Raw genomic sequence first — 21,958 nt, 5'->3', positions numbered from 1 at the left:
CCAGTACCAGCTATTGTAAACTTCATTCTACATGGACTGCACGTGACTCACTTAATGAGTTAGATAATGACCAGGTTTATTTTGAACTGATCCAACGAATACATATCTGATCTAACAGCTGACTCGGATCGGCTACCTGACCGGTTCACCGATTTCTGAGTCAAACCGGCTGGTCCAATTCAGGTTTATTACACTGGTAATATGTCATTTTTGAAGCCTTGGTAGGCCTGAAAAATCAGGCCAAATCTTGTATTTTTAAAAAACGACAGACATCCGATCTAACAACTTAATATGTCATTCAGGTTCATTCTACATGGACTGCACGTGACTCACTTAATGAGTTGGATAATGACCAGGTTTATTTCGAACTGATCCGACGAATACATATCTGATCTAACAGCTTACTCGGATCGGCTACCTGACCGGTTCACCGATTTCTGAGTCAAATCGGCCGGTCCAATTCAGGTTTATTACACTGGTAATATGTCATTTTTGAAGCCTTGGTAGTCTTGAAAAATCAGGCCAAATCTTGTATTTTTAAAAAACAAAGACAGACATCCGATCTAACAACTTAGGATCGGCTACCTGACCGGTTCATCGATTTCTGAGTCAAATCGGCCGGTCCAATTCAGGTTTAATTACAGATCAAATTTATAATTTGGCTTGTATAAGGTTAATAAATCAAACTAAACTTCAAATAATTTATACAAGCTTAGCTCATTCCGACTAAAACTTAGCTTGGTTTGGCTCATTTACACCTATAGTAGCATGTCACTAAAAAGCGCTTTTTTATAAAATAAAATAAAAAATATCAGGAATTTGAAAATAAATTAATCCAAACACGTACTAATTCTTGAGAGTTTACGCTATTCAGTATTCACCAATTAGTTTTTATATAATAATAAAATCGAGAGAGAACTATCATGCCTAATTTTTACACATATTTCTTAGTTTTTTAAGCAAATAGTTTTCGAAATCACTTTTATAACAATGATATTCATACACTTTTTTTTACATTATTTTTTAAGGCTTTAATATTTCTACAGTAAATGTAAATAAGTTATCTATATTAATTCACAAAACGACGTCGTTTTGGATTGAAATATTAAAAAATTATAAAAATAAAGATTATTATAACCTTAGAATAAATTATCACTACTAAAAAAGTCTATTTTTTCGACGAAAAATTTCTATCGAAAATGAAGTTTTCGACGGAATTTTTGACGGAATTCAAACCATTGAATTTTCCTTCGTGGGTAACCCATTTTTCGACGGAATTAAAGATTCCGTCGAAAATTTGAAATAAATTTTCATCAAAAATTTTCGACGGAAAATGAATTCCATTGAAAATTTTTGACGGAAAATCAATGAAATTTCGTCGAAAACTGATGTGAAAATTTTCGACGGAAAACAAATTCTGTCAAAAATTTGCAACGGAAAATCAATAAATTTCTGTCAAAAACTGATGTAAAAGTTTTCGACGAAAAACAAATTCCATCGAATTTTTTTTAAAAAATTTCCCTCTACAAAATTAATACCAATTTCCTATAATGCACTTGATAAAAAAATATAATCAAATTAAACAACATACATTAAATAAACAAAAGTTCATATCATGATATTAGGCTAAGTTTTAAAAAAAGACTTATACAATTAGAGAGTAGTGTACACTAAGTATATATTGTAACCTTAAAAAATTAATAAATAAAAATTAACAAATCAATACACAATACAAAACTGACTTCAGAATACTTGGACATGTATAACATGAATTAAAATTGGAACTGATTCATTTTCCGTCGAAAATTTTCGACGAAATCCATTTTCTGTCGAAAGTTTTTGACGGAATCAGTTTTCCGTCAAAAAATTCAACGAAAAACGAATTCGGTTGAAAATTTCGTCAGTAATTTTCACGGAATTTTTTTCGTTGAAAAATTCCGTCGATAATAAAGACTTTTCTAGTATATATAACTACAAAAACACCTTGATTTCTGCCCGAAAACGATGTCGTTTTGAGCTCAATTCAAATAACTTATCTGTATTTACTGCAGAAGAAACAAACTTATTTTTTAATAATAAAAAATACACATTGTAATAGATTTTTTTCCATAATAATGAGAGTAAAATTTGATAAATAGGTTGGCGTGCAAATAAAAATAATTTACCATCTTTTACCCTCTCTTTTTTGGTGTGCAAATAACATTATAACCCTTACTTTTTTGTATTGCATTTTGAGTTTTATTTTAACAGAAAAATATTTCTGCAGTTACTGCAGATAAGTTATCTGCATTTATTCTCAAAACGATGTCGTTTTGGGATTGAAAGATTAAAAAATTATAATTATAAAGTCTGTAATAACCCTGAAATAAATTAAAATTACAAAAATATCACGACTTCCATCTCAAAACAACGTCGTATTGAGTTTACTGCAGATAACTTGTATGCAGTAATTGCAGAAAAAACGAACCCTTATTTATAGCACTATTAGTGTAAAGAGAAAATAATTATATTGTCATATAACGTGTTGTGACATCATTTAATGAATTTGACAACACATGCAGTATTGAACTCATTCAATAATATAGTAACATGTCATTAATTGATAGTATAAATTTTGTTTACATTGAGATTGTATCAAAGTTAAATTCTTGCATTTTAAGTCGAAATTTGCATTCAATTTATTAAAATTCAAATTTCCTTTACATGCATACAGTGATTACTGATTACCACTCCTAGGGTGTACAAAAGAAAATTTTTGGTGACTGGGAATCATGATTAATGGGAATACAATAGAAATTGAGTTTACTTGGAATCTTACGAAAGAGGTGTTTGGTTCGCCAAAATATTACCGGGAATATTGGGTAAAAATTACTGATTCCATATCTGGTTTAGAACGAAATATGACTTGGAATATGAGGTTATTTTACAAAAATAACCCCAAACTATTTTTACTTTTGTAATTAATAGATTGGGTCTAGATTTTTATGTGTATTGGGGTATTTTTGTCTCAAAATTTATTGTTGTGCTTTCCCTTTACTTAGTATTCTGATTGATATTCCGAATTACCATATTATTTTTGGTAATCTGAATAGTGACTTTTCTTTATAAATCAAATTACCGGTAATCCTTGGATATCCGGGAATCGTAATTTATTTCTTCTACCAAACGTGGTAATTACATTTACCAAAGAAGGATTACCGGTAATCCTCTTCAAAAACTTGAAACAAACACCCCCTAGTGTAAAAAACAAGAAATTTATTATATATAGTTAGAAAATTTGGGAGATTTGATTCATATAATATAATTATTGTAAGTGGTTAATAGTGTTCTTATTACATGAACATATTAGATATAATTAAACCTTTTTATCGTACATGCATTAATTGTTTCGAAACTAATCTCGAGCTGATGTCGAAACTTCTCAGATGCTGTCGTAACTAATTACTAACCATGACCACTTCCAAACAATCGTAGCTTGTCGTGCAAAGTTTAAAGTTTGTACAAAGGCTAGTAATTTGTTAGTTGTTAGTTGTTAGTTGTTACGCCATCTATATATTGTTATCATCTTCTTTTATAGTAGCTTGTCATCATGGTGTGTATCTTTCTTGACCCATTGGCCAAAATTAACAAAACGTAATAATTTTTTATTACTTAAAAATTACTACGAAAATACTTTCGTAATATTTAATATTTTTTATCCACAAAACTCACCGAAAGATAATTTTTCGAGTCAAACCCCGAAAATTTCTGAGACATGTTTTATCGTATTGCACATTTTTTTTAGAGGGGGGATTGTTGTACAATTATTACACGTTTTAGTTGGGAACATTATACACGTGACAAATATGGATAAGTTATAATTAGAGAATTGGGAATTCTGATTAAAAGAAATAATTTATGTATCTGTTTTATGACCACAGAAGGAAAGTTGAAAACTAAATTATCCGAATCTTGATGTTTGTGAATTGTGATCATCATCCACATTGACAGAGGCAATAGACCTGTAAAACAGAGCAAATGACTCAATCAAACACTTCACGTGCAGCGAATATTCTCTAAATCTCCCATTTTTGTTTTGCATTTATTTATACACTATTTATTATCTACGACCACTTTGGCTTTGCTCCCCCATAAATCACTCTTTTTTCTTTCTCATCATTTTTTTTTTCTCTTCCTCTGTTTCTTCTGTTTGAAAACAAAAACCCTAAGATGCAAGTTCATGTGATTAACAGGCTCAATCATATCCTCAATTATGTTCAGAAGCAAAACTCATCATTTGCCTCTCAGTTTCAACCTGCTTCCATAGCTTACAATCTCTGCAAATGGGGTGCTCTTATTCTCGCTCTACTCGCCACCTTCCGCACCATTCTCATCATCATATTCCGTCAACACGTTCCTTCCATTCCTCTTCTCATCCACCATGGTGATGATGATTACAGCGACACCGAAGAAGAAGATGAACTCTCGAACTCGACTTTATCATCGGAATCTGAAGACGACGACGACGACGACGAACAAGACAGAACCGGTGAGTATTTCAGAGTTAGAGGTTCCGGCAACGGTGACGGCGGGTTCCTGCGACGTCGTCGTAGCATTGGCGATATCTTCTCGCTTTCAGAAATTGTCAACAGTAAAAGCGTGGTTAAGCTATGGGACACCATAGGGTTTGGTTTCGACCATTGCGCCTCCTCTGACGGAAGCGTCGTTTCGGTTTACGGCGTTAACGAGGAGCAAGGACTCCGACCCATCCCCACCGGAAAACCACCTACTCCGGCGGTTTCCTGTTCTTCACCTGCGGTGGTGGTTTCCGCTGGAGAAAACTCGTCGGGGAATTTGGCGCTGAGTATTTGGGACACGCGGCTCCGGCGTCGGATACCGGCGATGTTGGCGGAGTGGGGGCCCAGCCTTGGAAAGACCGTTGGAGTAGAATCCGGCGGAGTCCAGCTGGTTTATGTCAGAGATGACAGCCGTCACGGGTTGACAGTTGGTGACATGAGAAATGTCAGATCGCCGTTAGAAAACGTAACGGAATCCAACCTTGATCAGTGCTGGCCAAATTCCTTCGTGCTCAAAATTTAATCCCAAAAAAAAAAAAAAAAAAAAAAAAAAACAAACAGGAAATAAGGACTCTGACAGAGTTAATTTGTAAAAAAACTTTTATTACATTGATTAATTTTTTGAATTTGTAATTGTAAATAATTGAATATAATAAATTAGACAATTACTTTCCTCCCTTATAGAAGTAGCTTTCTTATTTGAATATACTGTCATTATACCTTCAATCTGCTGATTGATTACACAAGTCCATTGTTAGAACTCCTCAATGTACACCCTGAAATATGTTTCAGTTAAATCTTAAAATTTCTTAATGTGCAAATGATCTTTTAAGATGGGAAAGTGCAATAGCTCTGATACACCGAAAATATAATACATTTGATATATGTTTGTATCGTAAGTTAACAATTTAAAAAGTTAATAAGAGTAAATTTTTTAATAAAAGTTAAAAGTTAACAATTAAATAATTTTTCAGTTGAAACTTAAGAAAATAATTTTGGCATTTTTGTCGTAAGTTAATAAGAGTAAATTTTAAAAAATAACTCCAAAAATCTTGTACCGTAAAAATATTTTATATAAATTTATCCAAAAACCTAAAAATGTCTTAAGAGGGTGATCCTGATTCCTAAAAAAAAATTCATGACAAAAAGAAAAAAATAAGTTATGTTCGTGTGCTACGATTCTTCCTCCTCCGCTTTCTAAATCAGAAGTTGACTTTGACACAAAGTTATTTTTTATTTATTTTAGACCGTCTACTATGGTGTCTTTAGTTTTACATTTTTTAAGAATCGACATCATTAATATGGAAACAAGTTTTATTTGGGCAGATTTAGGGCGTTCGACAACGTTTTGAAAAACAAAAAAACAAAAAACAAAGTTGGTGATTAGACCAATTAGAAATAGCATCGCAAAAAATGAAAACTATTTCAAACTATATTCAAGTACACCAGAGACTTACCCTAAATGCCTTAGCCGCTTTTAACTTGTAATGATTTTGAAAATTATCATCAGAAATTGAATTCAAAACTTATTAGTCGGCGTGATGGTTTGATTATTATTAATTGTGTTGGTCATTCATTATTCGGAATCTATTTGTTGATTATTCACGAATCACGTGTTACAGTAGAAATTATTAGAACCGAAGGAATAAGAGAGAAAAACGACTAAAGAATCTGTATATTGCATTAATGAAAGGGAAAAATGTTTAGAACAAACCTTTCACTCTCACAAAGAGGTGGGACCCATACCTTTATTTTTTTTGTCAACTCTCTCTCCTCCTTTATCTATCTCTTTCTCTCTCTTAAAATGACATAACTTTACATCCTTTAAAATGACACACACTTTACCCTTAATGAAAAGTGAGTACAATATGGACAGTTACTCCATTTATATACATGGAGTGAAAACAGAATAAACTGACTGAACTAACTTCAGTTTTAACAAACTCTACAAAGCTAACTATCTTTCTAACTAACTCTTCTACTGATAAATACAATCATTTGATACAACTCGCATACTGATGATAAATAACAAATATTAACATCCCCCATCAAGTTGGATGGTGGACATTGACCAAGCCCAACTTGCCAGTCAAACTCTTAAAAGGATCTGGTGACAGATTCTTAGTAAAAGGATCAGCTAATTGTGCTGCAGAAGAAACTGGGAGGAGATGTATAAGACCCAATGTGATCTTCTCGCGAATCAAATGACAATCGATCTCTATATGCTTAGTTCTTTCATGGAAACTAGGGTTGTGAGCCAAGTGGATGGCTGAGCGATTATCACAATAAACCGAAATAGGCTTAGGAATCTTAACATTCAAATCATCCAGGATATAACGAAGCCACTGCAACTCGCAAGTTAATGAGGCCAATGCTCGATATTCTACCTCGGAGGAACTTCTGGATATCGTCGTCTGTTTCTTTGATTTCCAGCCTACTAATGAATTGCCCAAGAACACACAGAAACATGTTATTGACCTTCTAGTATCAGAACATGTGGCCCAATCTGAATCTGCAAAACCACTAGGTATGAGATCATTCTTGGCTGAGAAGAACAGACCATTCCCAGGAGCACCTTTGATGAATCTCAATACGTGTAATGCAGCCTTCATATGGACGGCTTAGGATTCGAAATAAACTGGCTAAGTTGTTGTACTGCATGACATATGTCAAGTCTTGTAGTAGTCAGATACAATAACCTACCAATAAGTCTCCTATATGTTCCAGCATCTTCATATGTTGTGCCTGACTCACGATTCAATTTTGTTCTAGGTTCCATTGGTGTGGAGGTTGGCTTAGAGCCAATTACACCACCATCGACAATCAAGTCTAAGGCATATTTACGTTGATTGATGACCATTCCTTCCTCTATTCTGAGAATCTTAAGACCGAGAAAATAATGCAGTTTGCCCAAGTCTTTAATTTTGAATTCAGAATCCAGGAATGATTTAACATCAGAAATTTCTTTCATGCTATCTCCTGCTAACACGATATCATCAACATAGATCAAAGAGGTTGTAAATGAGTTCGATGTTACCTTGATAAGCAAAGAATGATCAGCCTCAGATTGCCTATATCCAATGGAGGTTAGTGCAGAAGTGAGACGAGAGTACCACTGCCTACTCGCTTGTCTCAATCCATATAAGGATTTTTGGAATCTGCAAACTTGGTTGGGTTCAGCTGATACAACTCCAGGAGGCAGCCTCATGTAAACTTCTTCGTGAAGTTCCCCATGTAGAAATGCGTTATTAACGTCAAGTTGCTCCAAGTTCCTGCCCCTCGCAGTGGCAACGTTGAGAAGAATCTGGATGGTAGCAACTTTTGCAACTGGAGAAAAGGTATCGAGAAAGTCCACGCCTTCAAGTTGGGTATAACCCTTAGCTACAAGACGTGCCTTATGACGTTCAATACTGCCATCGGCTCGGAGCTTGGTTTTAAAACCCATTTGCATCCAATGGGATGCTTACCAGGAGGAAGTGCTGTGAGAAGCCAAGTATTATTTTGTTCAAGAGCTCTCAGTTCAGATGTCATTGCATCTTTCCAACAATCGTGTTGAGCAGCTTCAGTATAGGTTTAAGGTTCACATGTGGTGTTAATACTATGACAGAGTTTGGTGTGGAAAGTGGGACATGAGTCATAGGATAGAAAAGAGGACAAAGGATATGGTGTTGAGGAAGCAAGATTGCAATGAAAATTGTTTAAGTAGGTGGGGTTTCTTCTGGATCGATTAGACCTATGAGGAGATATATTAGAGAAATTAGAGATAACAGGTTCAGAGGTAGGTACAGTTTGTGTTTGAGGAGAGGAAAGAGGGACAGTTTGTGTTTGTGTTTGAGATGGAATGAATTCTGTAGGTATGAGGTTAGGTAAACTGTTTGGGTTTGAGTGTGGAAAATCATCATCAAGAGTGGTGTTTGGGTTAGGATTCTATGTTTCTATGGTTATGGAAGGTGAATCTTGGGAAGGAACATTGAATGGGAAATGCTGCTCGTAGAATACCACATTTCGTGAAATAAAAACCTCATGAGAATTAAGATCCAGCAAAACATACCCCTTTGTACCGAGTTTGTAACCCAGAAACAGACATTTTCGAGCTCGAGAGGTAAATTTGGTGCGTCTAGCAGTGAGAGAGCTTGCATAACAGAGACATCCAAAATCTTTTAAGTGGATCAGTATGGGTGGCTGACCAGAAAGTGATTCATATGGAGTTTTTCCAGCAAGGAGGGGACTACTAACTCGATTGATGAGGTGAACAGCATGCAGAACACAGAATGACCAGAACTTCAAAGGTAGATTAGCCTGAAAGCATAAGGCTCTTGCAACATTAAGAATGTGTTGATGTTTTCGTTCAACCACACCATTCTGTTGTGGACTTTGAACGCATGAAGTCTGGTGTATAACTCCTTTACTTGCATAGAAATCATGCATCATGAACTCTGCACCATTGTCACTGCGAATCATCTTAATGGAGGTACCAAACTGGTTTTCAATTAATTGAAAGAAATTACGAAGATGAATACGAGTTTCTCCCTTGTGTTTCATCACCACCCAAGTAAATTTGGAGAAATCATCTACAATGGCCAAAAAATATATTTCACCATTAATTGAAGGTACTGAGAAAGGACCCCAAATATCTGTGTGGATTAGATCAAATGGCTTTTGCGAAATGCTATTGTTGTTAGAATATGATAATTTTCGCTGCTTTGCAAAATGGCAAACATTACAAGGTGCTCCTGCCTTACTACAACGTACAAAGGGAAAATGATTACACATATCTGTCATTACAACATCAGAAATATGGCCTAAACGATAGTGCCATAAAAGAGAAGTGTCAACAGTGACATTGCTAACACAATTATTAAAAACAACATTCATAGCTATGATTGGCTTAACAGAATTATCAGAACAAGAAGTATCAGCAGTCTTCATCTTGTATATTGAGTCTTCTGCTTCCAGAATGAAGAGCCCATTATGCAATTTAGCAGAACCAATTACTTGGTTTGAAAGGATCTGCTTTATATAACAAATAGAACCACAAAATATGAGTTCATATTGTGTCAGTAATTTCGCAACTGAAATCAAGTTTACTTGAAATTCAGGTACATATAACACATCAACCAATTTCAATGATGAAGATAAGATGATTGTGCCAGAGTGTTGTGATAATACCTTATGACCATTAGGCAGCATAATCAATATAGGTTCAATTTTCTTAAAGTAAGAAAAATGAGAAAGTGTAGAACTTATATGATCAGTTGCCCCCGTATCCACAACCCAATGGACAGAAGGCTTACCATTATTGGCAGAGCCATTCCTTGAGCAGTTTGACTCATGTGTGCACTATGAGATGTAGTGCCTTCATTTCCAGTCTCCATGTTTGTCCGTTGGAAAAGATCAGTAAGGTTTCGATACTCCTCTTGACTGATAGTAACAGATCTGTTATCTTCTTTCACATCATTGAAATTGTCAGAGGTTTCTACTGCATTAGCAGAAGCTACATTAATCCTGTTTCGAAAGCCTGGTGGATATCCATGTTTAGCATAACATGTGTCCACTGTGTGATTATTACGCCCACAATGAGTGCACAATTTGGTTCCTCTTCCTCTACCAGTCCTGAATCTGTTTGGGACAAAATTGCGAGTACGGTTGAAAGGTTTCTGAGCAGCAGGATATGCAGATTGTTGAGTAGCAGCATATGCCTTTGTATCAATACCAGTTTCAATCACATTTTCAGTATTCATTTGACGTTCTTGCTGAATTACTAAAGAGAAAGCCTTGTTCATACTTGGAAGAGGGTCAATCAGTATGATCTGAGAACGTACGTGAAAGAACTGATCGCTTAAACCTTTCAAGAATCTGATAACTTGATTTTGTTCACGACATTTCTTGAATTTCTCTGCTGCTCCACAGGTACAGATTGGTATTGGCTGCAGATTCTCCAATTCATCCCAAAGAGTTTTCAGTTGAGTAAAAAACTCGCTTACTGTGCATTCTCCCTAATGAAGATGATGAACATCTTCTTCTATATCACCAATACGAAATACATCTGTTTGTGAAAATCTCTCATTGAGATCTTTCCAAACTTCATGAGCCTTTTCCATCCATATGATTGATTTTACAATAGATCCTTCAATGGAGTGGTGAATCCATTGCAGAACCATCGTATTACAGCGGTCCCAAGCAGCGAAGGTAGAATCATCTTCTTCTGGAATCTTGAAAGTTCCATCTACTAGACACAGTTTATTTTTGGATCGTAAGGCCATTTTCATCGATCTTTGCCAAGAACGAAAATTCTTGCCATTGAGAAGAGGAGTAACTAGAACAAGATTCGGATTTTCTAACGAATGCAAATACAATGTATTGCCTGGGTTCGTGAGATGATCCAGGAGGGAGCTTTGGTTTGAATTCGAATTCGCCATAGTGATTAAGAAGGAAATCACGCAAGGAACTGACGAAAGAAAGGATTCAGATAACAAGAAAATACTAGAGCTCCTCCCTCAAAGCTCTGATACCATATTAGAACCCAAGGAATAAGAGAGAAAAACGATTAAAGAATTCATATCTGTATATTGCATTAATGAAAAGTGAGTACAATATGGACAGTTACTCCATTTATATACATGGAGTGAAAACAAAATAAACTGACTGAACTAACTTCAGTTTTAACAAACTCTACAAAGCTAACTATCTTTCTAACTAACTCTTCTACTGATAAATACAATCATCTGATACAACTCTCATACTGATGATAAATAACAAATATTAACAGAAATTACCGAATGCTGAACTTGTACAAGCGAAGACCGCTGGACAAGTAACTCTTTGTTTAAGAGGTCATGATCAGAGAATTTTATTCCATGGTCTGTTTTTTTTTTCTTCTCCCTCTCTCTCTCGCTTCTCTCCTCTTTCTCTCTCTACTTTTTTCTATCTTGAAGGACCAATGGGCCGAGAGCGCTACATTTTCACTCCATGATCAGATCTTGTACGAAATTTTTATTTTATTATACTTACACGTTTCTAACGTATATATAACATTCCAGATTATTGTAAACATTGTATACACTAGTAGTTAAGGAAAGATTTGATCACGGAAAAGCAAAACTAAAAGGAAATTCCAAACTCTGCGTTGCATTAAATTCTTCCTACATCGATTACCCAAAAAAAAAAACAGAACAGTGACCAAAGTGCCACTGTTCATCAACTTTTTTACCTAAATGCCACGCGAACAGTCTTATTTTTCAATCTGCTACGGGGGCAAGTTCGCTACTCGGTGTAGCGAACTCAGTTTGCTGACGTGTCACGTCTCTAGTGAACACCAAGTTTGCTACACGGGGTAGCGAACTTTGTTTTAACCAAGTTCGCTTCCCCATGTAGCGACCTTCAATTTTTTATTTTTTTACTTTCGTACTTGTTATCCACTAGAAACGTGACACGTCAGCAAACCAAGTTCGCTACACCGAGTAGCGAGCTTGCCCCCGTGGCAGATTGGGAAATAAAACTGTTTGCGTGGCATTTAGGTAAAAAAATTGGTGAACAGTGGCACTTTGATCACTATTCCAAAAAAAAACTTACTACATCATAAGGGGAAGGAAAAAAAAAAAAAGCAAAACAATTTTCATTATTATAAAATCAATAATACGCGTATGATGTAATTAATTAAATATATAGCTACGTTGAATGTTGTATCAATAAGCAAAACATAGTTACGTTGTACGTTATATCCATAATACGCGTATTGTCGTATGATGTAATTATATTTAAATTATTATAAAAATAAAACGCAGAATAAGTTTGAATTTGCATGTCCATTTTCTTCGTGATAATTTATCCTGTTGAAATATATAGCTCATTTGTAATTAAAGTTTTTTTTTAAGATATTCCAATCGGTTCATCCCTTCGCGACTAGTCTAATTTGGAGCGGATTACGAGATTAAGAATTTAAACCCCTCACAAAAGTGATATTGAGGAGGATCGAACATAATTAAAGACATTTTGACATCAAGTGATTTATTTATTTTCTTTCTTTAATACAATGTTTTAAAACTCGAACCGGTCATCGAACCAGTCGAGGTACTGGGTCACTGGTTCAACCGGGTTGAACCGGATTTACTGTTCACATATTAAAAATATAAAAATATTACTTATATTAATAAAAATTCACATAAGAAAACTATCAATGAGCTTCAAAAAATAAATTGATTTTCAATGATAGCAAATATTATATACTTCTAAGCTTCTAGCTCTAGACCATATCCTAATATTGGATTAAAATTGCAATATAAGTTAAATGCACCTTTTGTTCTTGACATGATACAGATAAATTAAATCATGATGACAAATAGTATGCATGAAATATACACTAAGAAAAAAGTGTCCACCGTTAAGATAAGATCATGAGACTATCAGTGTTTATCACCACTTAACTTCATGAGATCATTATTAGATGCAACTAAATTACATAAACGAACTGAATAATCTAAAATACCTTATTATTTTCACCTTACTTTTATCGTATTCATCATAAAATATGAATATGATTTAATTCAAGAGTTCTTATCAACAAAAAAATAAATTACCAAAAAGAAAAAGAAAAAGGAATAACCGGTCTAACCCGGGTTACCGGATTTCGGTCGGGTCAACCGGTCCAATCCGGATTGACTGCAGAAGCGGTCCAACTATCCGCTCGGACCGGGGAACCCACCGGGTCACCGAGTCCCGGGTCGACCCGGCCGGTCCGAGCTGGATTTTAAAACACTGCTTTAATATGTTTTTCTTTTTATTGTTTAGTTTATTTTTTTAACATTTATTTTCTTGAAATTCTCTTTAAATAAAGATATAATTTTTTAAACCACTTTTTGTTGGGTTTTGCTCTTTCACTAAAGCCCAATAGGACCTAGTGTGTAAGAAGAGCCAAAAAAATCTAAAACTCATTCTGCTTAGGGTTAGGATTTCTTGAAACCCATATATATTCTACACTTATAGTCATCAGCCTCTTTAGTCTTCACTTATGATTGCAGAGGCTGAGGTAAGGTCATCTCCCTGAAAGTGAGAGAATGCCCACACACTTCCCATTTTCCCTTGAGACATAGTCCGGAAGATCTGCCACAGTCCAGCTACAAGGAGGTTGTTCGTGCTGCGGTGCTGAGGTGAGTAGTTCGTGAAGAGGAATCATACAAGGGAAGATTCTACCCGAGATCTGCGCACCAAGCACCAAGAGGTAATTGTGAAACGAGGATGATTCGGTAAGCATACCAATATACTAGGTCCTAAATCGCTTCCGCATAAATCCAATAGTTCCTACACTTTTAATAATTATTTATTTTATTTATTGTATGATTTTTTATTTCATGGTTTATTTTTTATTTACTTTTCTGATCAAGGTCCAAAAATCTCTAGCACCATGAGGCTAGCTTAACGTAATTCTCGTCATTTATAAATTTTATTGATCCTGATAAGCAACAAAATCTGATGTACGTACATTAAACTATGGATTGCGTTCATACTTGATATGGGTTTGGCTCCAAGCAGAAGAGTTCCGTTTAAGTTTTCTAAACTAATAAATGTAGTTTTTGACGTTTAGTGGGTGTGTACGTAGTGTTTAGTGGGTGTGTGTTGCAGTTCGATTCCCATGTACTTCAAAAAAAAAGAGTTCCGTTTAAGTTTTCTAAACTAATAAATGTAGTTTTTGACGTTTAACAAATCACAAGAAGCAAAGCTGAGGGCAATGTTCTACAACTGGAGATCAAATTAAAATGATATTCTACTGAGGGAAAGAGGGATTGTTTGACTTCAAAGATTGGATAGAATTTGACTCAAATAATATCTTTGCTTGTTGGTGACTTTCCTTAATTCTTACTTGAATGGCAGGCTTTTAAGGAATAAACTTTATGGTGAATTATCCTGAAGGATCAATGTATTTTATTTACACTATGGAATATTCTTCTTATCCTGTAATAAGTGAGGTCAATACTCAATAGGGTTACACCGCATGACCGCTTAAATGCCTTAATACAATTTAATACTTTTTCTCCAAAAAAAAACAATTTCATACTTGTTCCTGCATCTGCATGGCACTATTCCGAAGCCAAGATTTTGTATTCTCTTCTCCCCAAGTATTTAACCAACCACTCAAAAAGAATCAATTGCTTGAAACGTAATATCATCCACACACCAAGAGCAAGGTTTTTTTTATACTGGCTATGCATCCAGTCAAGCATCGACTTGAGCATTTACAAACTTTGTTCAACCACACATTGTTGATACACAACTTAAGGTCAAAGGCTTTCATGACCACAACTTAATTACCTCCTCTTATTAGCATCTAATCTCGAAAGTTTTTATCTTTCTTCCCCTTCAACCATAAATGATACATATTATAAATTTAATGATTTAATTAATAAAATTCTCCTAAATGTATTATAATAATGATATAACACATTTTGTTGGTAATTTCCAGCATTCATTCTTAGCTATCCAAATAAATAACTTGAGTGATTGATGTTTCTATATTAGTAAAGATATGGAAGAAGATTATAATTTACTTTGTGCTATAACATATATAAAGGGGGAAAAAAGGGAAGGAAAAGATTTGAAGGTTTGCTAATTAACCAATTTGTTTTCAGACTGCTGTTTTGTTATGAACTGAATTGTAACAAAGAACGAAAACGAAACATAAAGCTTTGAAGAAAAAAAAACAATGATGAGGAGAAGGGGGGGGGCACAGGTGGGGCCAATGATCAAGCTCTACTCTAACCAAATGTTAAATATTAGAAGCTCACCAATAGAAAACTTCCAAGTTGTAGTTAAAAAAATGGTATGATGGATAAGCATGGAGTTGACTTTTGCTTTCGTAGGTACAGCTCTTCTAATAGGATAACTGAATGGATATTCCACTCGGTTGATCAGAAATGAAATTAATAATGCACAGAAGAAACAAGGTTACGGATTTAGTAGCTTTTACGTAATGAGAAAGAAACATGGAAAACATAATATAGAGAAATAATGGAATTACGGTGACAGAATCAAATTAATGAACTTATTCATCTTATGTCCAGAAAGAATCAATTAAATCTCATCATAATTCACACTAATTTCATCGTACCCAGTGTCATAGCTGATCAGCTCCATAATGCTATAATATAACAAAATTTACAAAGAAATAACAAAAAATAATAATAATTAAAGAGACCAAACAGAAACTAATCTATTGTTTAATGAAATTAAACCAAGTTGAATCCTCGTGCATATGAACAACAACCGTGCATCCAAATCAATTGATGTCAATACTCAGGCAGCTCTTTCATGAATTCCAACCCAGAAGGAGATATCAAACTTCCCAAAATCCCAAATGGAGAATCTGAATATTTATACACTACTGAGGAATTTGGAGTGAACAGTGGCATATCAGCAAAATCCAGATTAGAGGGACTATGTTGAAAACTTGCACCACCCTTCACACAAGTCTTATCATCCCTCCTAAGAGCTGAGTTAGTTTCATCGCCATCACTAGCACCTTGGTGCATCCACTTCAATTTGATGCTTTTGTTGTTAGACACATCAGACAAAGATGACCCAGAATTTAAAGAGGCCTCTTGGTTTGGCTGATGAGGCAGCGAGACAGTGGTGGCAGTGGATACGTCACCGTTTGTGCTTGACTTACCCGTTAGTCTTTGAACCAAAGCCATGAAATCTTGGGGCTTGGTGTGGATAACCTTGGGTGATTGTGTGTAAATGATGATGGGAACCTTCTGATGTTTGTTCTGTGCAACAAAATTTGTTGAAGAAACTGAAGGCTTGCGTATCAAATGGGAATCTTTGTTGATCAACAACGAGGAAGGACGTGCACCATTAATCACCTTCTTTGGCTGCTCATGAAAACCATTGAACTTTGTAACAGGCCTCATGCTGGAGTTCAACTCGATGCACCAATGTGAATGCCGTATACGAAACTGTTTGATAAAAAAAGAACAGCAAAAAAAACTAAACTGGTGAAGAGAGAACATATACAGGGGAATATATATATATATATATACTTTGAGATTGTGCAAAAAAATCTTACATCATACCATATCAATAGGAGCACGACACATCTGATATATTTCTCATAATATATAATTTATAATTTTATTTTGAACCCATTGCTGCGAAATGACTAAAGATGTTCTCGAGATTGTGAATGGGAAATATTTTAGCCAACAATTCTGACCGTTGACACTTAAGCTACAGCTCATTAATTGTGACTAAGAAATATAAGTAATCGTTTGATCTAATAGTTAATCAGTTGTGTTTTTTGATTTGACTGCTGGAGTTTGAACCTTGAGTTAAAAGTTAGTATCTCATTAATTTTACTAAATAGGCCAAGTGGCCTGAGAAAAAAAAAATTAGACTGAACGAAGATACGTACAAGTTACAACACAAGAAAAATTGTTGATTTCAGCCATAATTAAAGAAAGAATAAAATTGTTGAACAGGAATATTATTAATCCCAGTTGGTTGTTTGTTTGTCATTTTTTTTGGACATAGCCTATACCTTTGGCCACCGCAGTTGTACCTCTTAGCCACCCGCAGACACGGGGCATAACCTTTCCTCCTTCTTCATTCTTGTTTCTGCCTCTAAAAACATGATCCTGATTACAAAATATTTGACTATCTAAAACTGGAACAACTTCACTTTTACAATTTTAAAACATCATTAATAAACTAAATCCTAAATTATAAATGGAATATAAAAATAGTCCTAATTAAAAACAAAATCTTAAAATATAATACAAATTATGTATTAAAAAACAATTCATTTTTAAACTAATAAAATGATAATATAAGAATTTATGAAACAAAATAAATTTTACCATTTTAAAAATATTTCTCTATATATTTTAAAACTAAAATATCTATATTTATAAACTTGAATATTTCAAATTATAAATTTATGAATAATTTGAAAATATAGTTAATATTAGTTCAAATATTATTTTGTATGTCATAATATTGTTTTTTATACTGTCTAGAAGTAAGATAAAATAGGAAGTGAAATAATATAAGGATATTATTTTAGGATTTTGTTTTTAACTATGGGTATTTATAATATGAGTTTGTTTTTTCTGATGTTACTTTAGATAACTTTATCTAATGTTCATCAAAACGACGTCGTTTTGGGACGGAAATCATGGTATTTTTGTAATTTTAATTTATTTTAGGGTTATAATAGTCTTTATCACTCTAATTTTTTAATTTTTCAACCACAAAACAACGTCGTTTCGATGAACATTAGATAAAGTTATCTAAAGTAACATCGGAAACTTTTTTCCCTTATAATATTTTTTATAATTTATTATTTTGTTCTTTACGGGAATTTTTTCCATTTTTTATTTTATAAGAGTAATTTTCGGTATTCCAGATATTAGTTGATACATATTGAAATTATAATGGATCGAAATGATAAATTTAAAATAAAATAAGTGATAAATAATATAATCTCAAGAAATGAAAGTAAAATTTTGCCTCTAATTATATCTGCTTCCCAGGCGTATAAATGATAGAGAACACAAACGGCGTTTATAGCAATCTCCAAATCTCCCCCATTGATGGCCCAACCGTTCGCACTTGAAGTTTAGGTCTGACTTTATGTAACATGCATTTGTTTACCGAAAAAAAAAAATGTAATATGCATTCTAGTCAGTCAGTAGTCAGTGTCATAAAAGTCAATTTCCCCAATTTTCTTTTGTTATCATATTTTCTATGATCTGTACGTCATAGCTTAAATTGAAAGCAATGGTAGCATCGATATTTGATAAAAACTCTTGTGTATGTATTAAAATTTTGATTAAGGATGCATTTATATAATTTAGAAAAAAAGTATGTTTATTTTTTAAAAATATTTTTAAAAGTGTTTTCTTTTTCTTTAAATATTAAACTTACTATTTTTCCTTTTTAAAAAAAAATTATTTGATTGATATACAGATAATTTTAAACATTTTTTTCAATTAAAAGTAAATTTTTCTAAAAAGGACACCAATCCAAAGGCCTAATTAATTTATGGATGAAGAAAGAGATGAAAAGGATGGGATAACAATATCTTTGTGCCGCATTGACTGGCGGTGGTTTCTCTCGCTAAGATGGCGCATGGTTTTTTTGTTACAATCTTGACGCGAATAGCTTTCAGCATAATTTTGTTTGTTAATCCTTCTTAATTAAAGTAGTTCATACCAGTAGAAACATATTAAAATAGTTTGAGATATCTAAGAACTTCACATCATAGGATATATTTTTTAAATAATTTCTTTAATTAATGAATTTTTTTATGTTATATATGTTTAGCTTTACTCTTCTGTTGCAATAAATTTTTGAATCTATATATTCCTATTTTTAACATAGATTCGTCCATCCTTATCAATACAATAATAGATTAAATGAGCTGAAATTATAAACAAATACTCATATGAAAATTTGATCAAACAAAGAAATTGTGTGAGCGTGGGTAGAGATTTTTTTATAAAAAAAAAACAATAATAATGAGATTTGTTATGATAATATGATTAACATCTGTCATTAGTCTTCAACTTTCAAAGTATTGGCGAGAACAATTAGACAAATAGTGTAAATTAAAATATTAAAAATATGATAATTATAATCTGATGAGTAAACACCCTTTTTAGTCCCTGGCAATATCTACGAAGTCCTTTTCAGTCCCTGACAATAAAAAAGGACCAAATTAATCCCTGAAAGTACAAGAAAAGTGTCACTCTACATATTTGGGAGTTGACATAAGGACTAACATGGCCCTTTTTTGTAATTTCAGGGACCAATTTGGTCCTTTTTTATTTCCAGGGACTAAAAAGGACTTCGAAGATATTGACAGGGACTAAAAAGGGTGTTTACTCTAATCTAATATAAAAATATGCAAAAAGAATTAGATGACGCTTATGGAGATGATGAGCTTATTTTTTGGGTTAAAGCGATTAAGAAGTTTATATATTTAATTGGAAGATGAAAAATACTTTTGAATTGAAATTTTTTGCGGGTAGGATTTATTATTCAAAGGTTTTAAAATAACTTTTAACAAAAGAAATGTAGTGTTTTAGGGTTGATTCGGTTATGAAATAATCTTCGGCGACTACTTCTGGTTTTGAGGAACAAACACTAACATACTTTTGTTCATATGATGGTTGGGCTACGATTCCAGCCCATCTTCGAAAACCATTAGGTTGGCCCGTCACACTAATTCTACCATGGTGGTAGAGGCAGGGTCCAAAAATATTAATAAAAATAAAGTATGCTGCAAATTTATTTTCATTACTTAAGTACGGTCTATTGTAATTGTTAGGCTACTCTGTTTCTTCTGACATGGCATGTAACATCTATGTATGCCACTTAGCCAAATGAGGCCTTCTGCTAGAGCTGCATAAGAAAAATTAAAAATCATTTATATATTTGATAATATGATTGACAAGAATTATGCTGAAAAATACATTTATCCACTACGAAGTTACTCGATTAGTCATACCAAACTACATTCCCTAAAAGATTTTGAATTTAATTGTTAATAATAATATTGCATTTAAATCATATTTAAAAATACTATGTTGTAATTCTCTTATTGGGCCTTATGGCGTGCTGTGGATCATAAAATGAGGCAACTTTATTTTTCCTAAGCACTATGTAAGTAAGATTTTTTTATTTTTTTTTAGTACATTTTTTTCGCAATGAATCCATATAAGTTATTTTTAATTAGCTTAAAACAACATCATTTTGAGGCGGAAATCAAGTTATTTTTATGTTATAATAGTATCTATCATATAATTTTTTTAATCTTTCAACTCAAAACGATGTCATTTTGGGAGTAAATGCAGATAACTTATATGCATTTACTGTAGAAACATTAAACTCATTTTTTATAGGGTTTATTATTTCTTATGTTATAGAAGATAAATTTATTTCCTACACACATAAAAGTATGTGGAACACATATTTTCTCTTTCTCTTTTCACCTCACATGAGTCCCACGCACTTTTATGTATGTGTAGGAGATAAAATTTATCCCCTATAATATGAGAAACATTAACCCTTTTTTATAGGGAAAGGATATTGTAACAACCAATTAGTATTACTACCAATCAATTTCACCGTTAGATCGATTATATTGATCCAACGGTTATATTTATTTTTATCTTTGTATGGTTATGATTTTCCATATTTAATACTTTATATTTATTTTTACCTTTGTATGGTTATGATTTCTCATATTTAATGCGAAAGTTCGCATTAAATATGGGAAACCGTAACCATACAAAGATGAAAATAAATAATCATTGGATTAACATAATCGATCTAACGGTGAAATTGACATTAATTGATTATTACAATGTCCTGTCTCTTTTTTATAAGAGAAATAATAATCTCATGCATTTGATACAAATTAATTGTGGGACTTATTTTAAAAAATTTTCTCTCCCCTATTCTTTTTTCCCTATCTTTCATATGTATGTAGGAGATTGTTTTTCTCTGCCACAAGAAAAACACCTTTTTATAAAACAAGTTAAAGCTCGTAGATTATAAGGTAAAACGTACGTAGAAGAGTTTCTTCCCGATCGGTTTGCTCCTTTTATAATGAGAATGGACAAGAATATCCTTAAAACAGGTTGAAATTGGTTTATTTCATAACTTTGTTTTATCGTTGCTCTTATAAATAATCTCCAAGATAAATAGATAAAAAAAACTAGGATGAGTTGTGGAACAACTCACCAGTTGAACAAAACAAATTCATAATTATCGATTTGTCAAATGGGGTGCATAAATGGGTCAGACCAAATCAAATTTTAATCTAAATAGGCAAAGTCTATGAACAATATTTTGAGTCTAGTCTAACCTTTTAGCTTGATACAAGTTAAATATTGGTCTGGTCTTTAGGCCTATTAATGGCTACTAACATGACATATTGTAAATTGTTCATTATTTTTATAAGATCTTTTTATATTATTTTTTTTTGATAAAGTGCAAAGTATTAAAATTTCTTACAGCTAGTGAATTTTAATTGAAATTTAAATTTAAGTTAGTGAGACTAATAAAATTATTTACAATGACAGATCTTAACATATAAAATGTGATTGAGCCAATGTAAATTGATCTGACTGATCCAAGATAGGTTGGGCCAAATCAAACACGGTTGAAGGTTGAAGACTTTGGGCTTAGATTCGTAACAAGTGGGCTTGAATCTATAGTGGTATGTACTTCTCCTTGCAAGGGCTGTAGTGAGATTATAGCACAATGAAAGTGACTTGGGTACCTGCAAAGACACCCTGACATTCAAGTCAGTATCAACGTTAGGTATATGGTATAGTTAATTGGAATCAGATGATCATACCTGGGTTTGTTCCCTTCATACTTATAGTAAATTTTGTGCCGCA

General features: G+C 33.2%; 2 protein-coding genes across 2 annotated transcripts; one reads left to right on the top strand and one right to left on the bottom strand.

Moving 5' to 3' along the window:
- The first annotated feature begins 4,209 nt into the window (after positions 1–4,209).
- LOC133286129 (uncharacterized) lies at positions 4,210–5,079 on the top strand. The gene has a single exon (XM_061483486.1). The coding sequence runs from the start codon at positions 4,210–4,212 to the stop codon at positions 5,077–5,079; it is 870 nt and encodes a 289-aa protein (XP_061339470.1).
- Positions 5,080–15,835: 10,756 nt separating this feature from the next.
- Positions 15,836–16,459, bottom strand: LOC133286104 (VQ motif-containing protein 8, chloroplastic-like). Its single transcript, XM_061483450.1, has one exon. It carries the CDS (start codon positions 16,457–16,459, stop codon positions 15,836–15,838), a length of 624 nt encoding a protein of 207 aa, XP_061339434.1.
- Between the last annotated feature and the right edge of the window lie 5,499 nt (positions 16,460–21,958).

The sequence above is a fragment of the Gastrolobium bilobum genome, unplaced genomic scaffold (genome assembly GCF_033153095.1).
Source record: "Gastrolobium bilobum isolate Gb01-03AN ecotype WA unplaced genomic scaffold, APGP_CSIRO_Gbil_v1 utg1240, whole genome shotgun sequence".
NCBI lineage: Eukaryota > Viridiplantae > Streptophyta > Magnoliopsida > Fabales > Fabaceae > Gastrolobium > Gastrolobium bilobum.
The sequence above is the reverse complement of the archived record's forward strand: the minus strand, read 5'-3'. Positions and strand labels throughout refer to the sequence as shown.